Source organism: Psammomys obesus, unplaced genomic scaffold (genome assembly GCF_907164565.1).
Source record: "Psammomys obesus unplaced genomic scaffold, mPsaObe1.curated_primary_1811, whole genome shotgun sequence".
NCBI lineage: Eukaryota > Metazoa > Chordata > Mammalia > Rodentia > Muridae > Psammomys > Psammomys obesus.
Genome location: NW_026596085.1, coordinates 4,123,397 through 4,128,660, shown reverse-complemented (window position 1 = coordinate 4,128,660; position 5,264 = coordinate 4,123,397). Strand labels below are relative to the sequence as shown.

At 43.3% G+C, this 5,264-nt stretch overlaps 1 protein-coding gene across 1 annotated transcript; it reads right to left on the bottom strand.

Moving 5' to 3' along the window:
* Positions 1 to 3,751: 3,751 nt before the first annotated feature.
* Positions 3,752 to 4,335, bottom strand: LOC129691185 (60S ribosomal protein L29-like). The gene has a single exon (XM_055627219.1). It carries the CDS (start codon positions 4,333 to 4,335, stop codon positions 3,865 to 3,867), a length of 471 nt encoding a protein of 156 aa, XP_055483194.1. The 3' UTR covers positions 3,752 to 3,864.
* Positions 4,336 to 5,264: the final 929 nt, after the last annotated feature.

Sequence of the window (5,264 nt, the reverse complement as noted above, 5' to 3'; positions counted from 1 at the left end):
TCTCTCTCTCTCTCTCTCTCTCTCTCTCTCTCTCTCTCTCTCTCTCTCTCACACACACACACACACACACACACACACACACACACACACAGATCTACCTGATAGATCTCATGCATTTATGGAACCTATTTTTTAGCCTCACTGTGCATATATTTGCTGCTCTCTCTTCAGTGGGAAGCGAGCAATTGCTCTCTAACCATTCAACATTTTCCGTGCTGGTGTCTGCACCGCTGTGTTTTCTGCTCAGCTCCTTGGGGAGAAGGGGCCATTGCACATACATTAGTCTGTTCAAATTGTGACATCCGAAATTGGATGTCAGTCGTGACTGTGAGTCAATCAATCACCCCAGGCTTGCTACAGGGACGACGCCAGTGTCCTAACTTTGGAGAACAGCCGGGACCCCCTGCCTTCCTGCAGAACAAAGAACCTCATACAGAAGCTCACTAATTTTAGAAGAAATAGTTTCTTATTTTGGTCACAGCTGTTGGCATTCCAAGGGGCCCTTGTTCTGCCCGATGAAGTGAGGAGGCTCTCTGAGAGGTTTGGTCCTGTCTGAGGATTCGGTGACATCATTTTGAGAATTACCAGGCTGACAGGAGTATGTTTTATGTATGGTGGGTAACTTGGAAATGGCTTGTCTGAGTAAGGATGAGATTCCCAAGCTGACTTTAGAGTTGGTTCTCAGAGAATCCCCTCTCTCTGAGAGCGCCTGCCCCACCCACCTGAAGTGGAGAGATGGCTTTGCTGGAGCACATCCAACGTCACTGGCCAGACAAACCAGGGGCACGCTGAGGGACCTAGCAAAACTCACTGTCCCAGCGGACACATCACCAACACTCCTTCCCTCTCAAGTTTCAAGCTTTCCACTGCCTTTGCTCACAGTTTACAAAGTTTCAGGGTGACACTGCCTTTTGAATATCACTGTCAGGAATACCCTCTATCTGCTGCTGCTACACATAAACTCCACATGGCTTTGTGCAGCGGCCCCCGCCAGGTCTAGCTCACAGTAGAACTGTGATTCCTTTCAGGGCCCTTTGGATCACTGCTCAGTGAAAAGCCTCTTCAGCAGGAGATTTGGTCACTTTGATTGTTGTAACAGAATCTATGGGGAACTGTGCTCAAATTTAAATTTCTCTCTCTCTGTCATATATATATATATATATATATATATTATTATATATATATTATATATATAATCGTTACTCTCCTAAAGGCTAGATTCCTTGGGTTACTACCACTTTCTTCTGAAGGATATCTTAGTTCCCTTCTTGTTATCTTGCAGGCTGGGGTTATACAGACAACATTTATTACCAGGACATTAAGTTTGGCTGTTTCACTACAAGCCTCTGACGACTCCCATTGTTATCCTGTGGAGGACAATCCTGGGGAAAGCTATCTGCAGAGTGAGAGCACCTTGAGCAGGATCTCAGAGGCTGTGGAGTCTAGCGGTTGTTCCATTGCTTGCAAACTTTAGCGTAGCCCTTTCTGCTGACAGACGGTGCGCGCTGCAGGTGAAGGGCACCCTGGCGCCTGAGTGTGCACACATTGAGATACGCCGTTCCCTGATCAGTGGGGCGTGTCCAATTGCTCTCTGACTGTTCAACTTTTCAGTTCTCTGCCCGACTTTGTTTCCTACATACTTAGTCCATTATGTAGTTTAAATTTTTTTTTCTCAGAGAGCATCACATTTGTCATGATATTGGAAAAGCAGAGAATCCACAGAGGCAAACTAGGCACACTATAGGATCCAAATGTTCTGGAGTCTAACAGACCACACTGTCATCACTCAGGTGTGGTCCTAAGAAAGATGGAGACCCACTGTGGTGAACTCTTTCACTTGTCTTTGCCATTACAGTGCTTGTAAGAAAGAAAGAAAGAAAGAAAGAAAGAAAGAAAGAAAGAAAGAAAGAAAGAAAGAAAGAAAGAAAGAAAGGAGAAAGAAAGAAAGAAAGAAAGAAAGAAAGAAAGAAAGAAAGAAAGAAAGAAAGAAAGAAAGAAAGAAAAAGAAACCTTGGAAGGGATGCTCTGGCTTTATCAAACCAAAACGTACATCCTTCTCCCTCACCAGCTTTATTGCTTTTTTAGCCATGTGAACCAGATAGTTGAAAAGTAACCCTGGGAAACAGTGAGACTGGAAACTAAATCAAGAAAGCCTTGTGCCAGGAAGACTAAGAGGGGTCCTGGTCCGAGGCTGGTCATCAGCCCAGGGTATTTGGAAGTCACTTGACCATTTGGCTGTGCAGAATACAGTTTTCTATAATTTAGATGATTTGACCAATATTAACCCGTAACTGCCAATGTGAGTTTAAATACTAGAGTTACAGTAACATTTCAGGAGCCACACAGAACTGTTTACTCCAATGTTAGTAAATCACAGCCTCTTCTTTAAGCAGGCAAATAAGCAATTTTAAAAGCAACCATCTGTTACAACTAGGCAGCATCTACCCTTTTTTTCGTGGTTCTTCTCAATTTCTACAAGATTATCTCTTTTGATAACCAAGTGATAATCTTTTTCATGACTCATCAAGGGAATCTGCGTGAGCAACGCACCTTCTGGGTTTTGAACTGGTTGTCTGAGCTTTCCACTTGCTGTTGTATTGTCCCAACCACTTCCTCTGTGCAGGGCTGCCCTCCTGTCCACCTCAGTGTCTGAGAAGCTTGCACAGTCACCCCTGGTGTCATCAGGGTCAATCCAAGCACACAGCTGACCCAGTGATATCACATTACCAACAACAGTTTCATAAATGTAAGAACTTTTGTTGGTTCCGTTCCCTGTTGTATAACGGTACGTGGCATAAGTCTTCAGTAAATATTTTTTAAAGAATGATTGTTTTAACCCATGGTGCTGGTTTGTACTAGTTAGGCCTTTTGAGAAAAGGCGGAGAACAGTTCATTCCTGTAGGTACTACTGAAGAATTTTGGCAACGCCTAAGTTTAGGGAATTATTCACTCCTTTTTAGCACACCGATTTAGTTGTATTTTAAAACCATCTTTTATAACTTACCTAAGAGACCTTTGTGTTTGCTTTTGCATCAGTCTGGTTCTGGCCTTTGAATCATCACCCAAAGAACATCATGCTCCAAGAAAGAATAAGGAATCATCCATCACAAGAGGCAGCTAGATGAAACCTCTGTCCCCTGGAGCAAACTTAGAAAAGAAGGGGGGACACAACATGGAAGACCGCAGTGACTTTCTCAGGGGAATTCTGTCTGGAGGCTTTACAGGATAAGCAGCAGCTGAGCTGGATAACCAATCTATCTATCCATCTATCTCTCTACCTACCTAACTACTATCTATCTATCTGTTTATCTATCTATCTATCTATCTATCTATCTATCTATCTATCTATCTATACATCTACGTACCTAAATACTATCTATCTATCTATCTATCTATCTATCTATCTATCTATCTACCTATCTACCTATCTATCTAAATATCCATCTATTTATCATCATAATCTGTCATCTTCCATCTATCAACAGAAAGCCAACATTGTTCTCATTCACCGATTTTATGTACTTTCATATGTCTCTGTGTGTATATATATATATATATATATATTTCATGTGCCACCCATTATATAATTATAACTAAATGTATTGAATTTTTTAGTAGGAAGTGCAGTTAGAGTTTATTAAAAGAGATTTTAATATACATTTTATACACCAGGACTAAGAGAAAGAAGCAATTGGGAACAAAATAGGGAAAGTACAAAAGTAATAGTTATACATAGATTTTTTTTAACAGATCTTGCCTCAGGTTTATTTGTAAAAACAGCATAGGACACTGGTCATCTGTAAATAGTGTGTAGGTGGGTGTGTCACACCAGTCCGTCTGTCTTCACATTAGTAGAACCATTTCCTACGGGGCATTCACAGGGGCCTGGGCACCTTTGGGAGCCTGAGCTGGAGCTGGAGCCTTGCTCTTAGCTGGAGCTGTGGCCTCTGCCTTGGTTTGAACATTGGGCTTTGATTTGCAGAGCCTACGACCCTTAGCCATGTAGCTTCGAATCTGCTTCCCAAGCTTGGGGTGAGCGATGAAAGCCAGGCAGCTGAGTTTGCGGCTGGGGGCCTTTGGCATCTTGGGTTTAACAGCTGCAGGCTTCACAAGGGCCTTGATGGCCTCTGCTCCCGCACTCATTGCCTTTGCGTTGTTTGCTTGCATCTTCTTCAGGCCTTTCTTGTTGTGCTTCTTGGCAAAGCGCATGTTCCTCAAGAATTTGGGGTTCACCCCCTTAAGAGATTCGTATCTTTGTGACCAGGGTTTCTTGATGCCATTACTGTGCCATTTGTGGGACTGGTTGTGTGTGGTGTGGTTCTTGGACTTGGCCATGTTTGCATAGTAACCCTCAGCTCCCGCAGCGTCCGGGACCGCCATAGTTTTTTTTTTTTTTTAAGTTACGGTCTTCAAAGACATGCTGAAGAATATCAATGAGGTTACAGCATGGGCTCTGAGGCGAATCTGGTGGGATTATAATTGACATACTAGAATTCTAGGCCTTAGACATGAATATTTTCTATAAACCGAATTATTCTTACTTGTGAGATCCCCAGCACCATCTAGGAGAGGAGTGAAGCTGTCCCTGAGGCCCTATGCAGCCTGACATATTGTTACTTTAACACTCTCAACATAAACATAATTAGCAACAGTCGGACCTACCTACGGACCCTGCATGATTGGTTTGCCCATGGCTGCAACAGCGGCTTAAGTATTATGGGCGTAACCAAGTGCTTTCTGACCTGATTTCAAGTTTAATCCACAGAAGAAAACTCAAGTCTGTGACTGTAAATTTAATCCAGAATATATGACTGGGGAGCTCAGAGGCCCCAGGAGGAACCTATTTCTATTGTCCTGTTAAATGAACATAGTTATAAAACTACTTTTTAGATTCATATTTCTATACCTACAGATTGGTGCAGGCATCAGGCCTCATCAGAAATATGCCTTTATGTAGTAGATGGTCGTTAACTCGGAAACTCAAAACTGCTCGACGTGCAGGAAGTGTCCCTAGAGTGCTCAGGCGCGGATGGACATGTATAGTAACCCTCACACTTACAGACCCTCATCCTCACACATCTTCAGTGACCCGAAGGGATCGTGTTGGAAGAGGGCAAGGGATGATCTTAAGAATCAGGGGATGGGGAAGGACCGTAATGAAACAGCGTCTCCTAGGCACGACAGGGCTTCTGCACCCATGGATTAAAAGCAGCTTTGCTTCCCTCACAAGGCCTGTGCAACACCAAGCCACCCAACACTCAAGC

Bases quoted from the DNA above. Each gene is read 5' to 3' on its own strand.
- LOC129691185 (XM_055627219.1), bottom strand. From the start codon at position 4,335: ATGGCCAAGTCCAAGAACCACACCACACACAACCAGTCCCACAAATGG.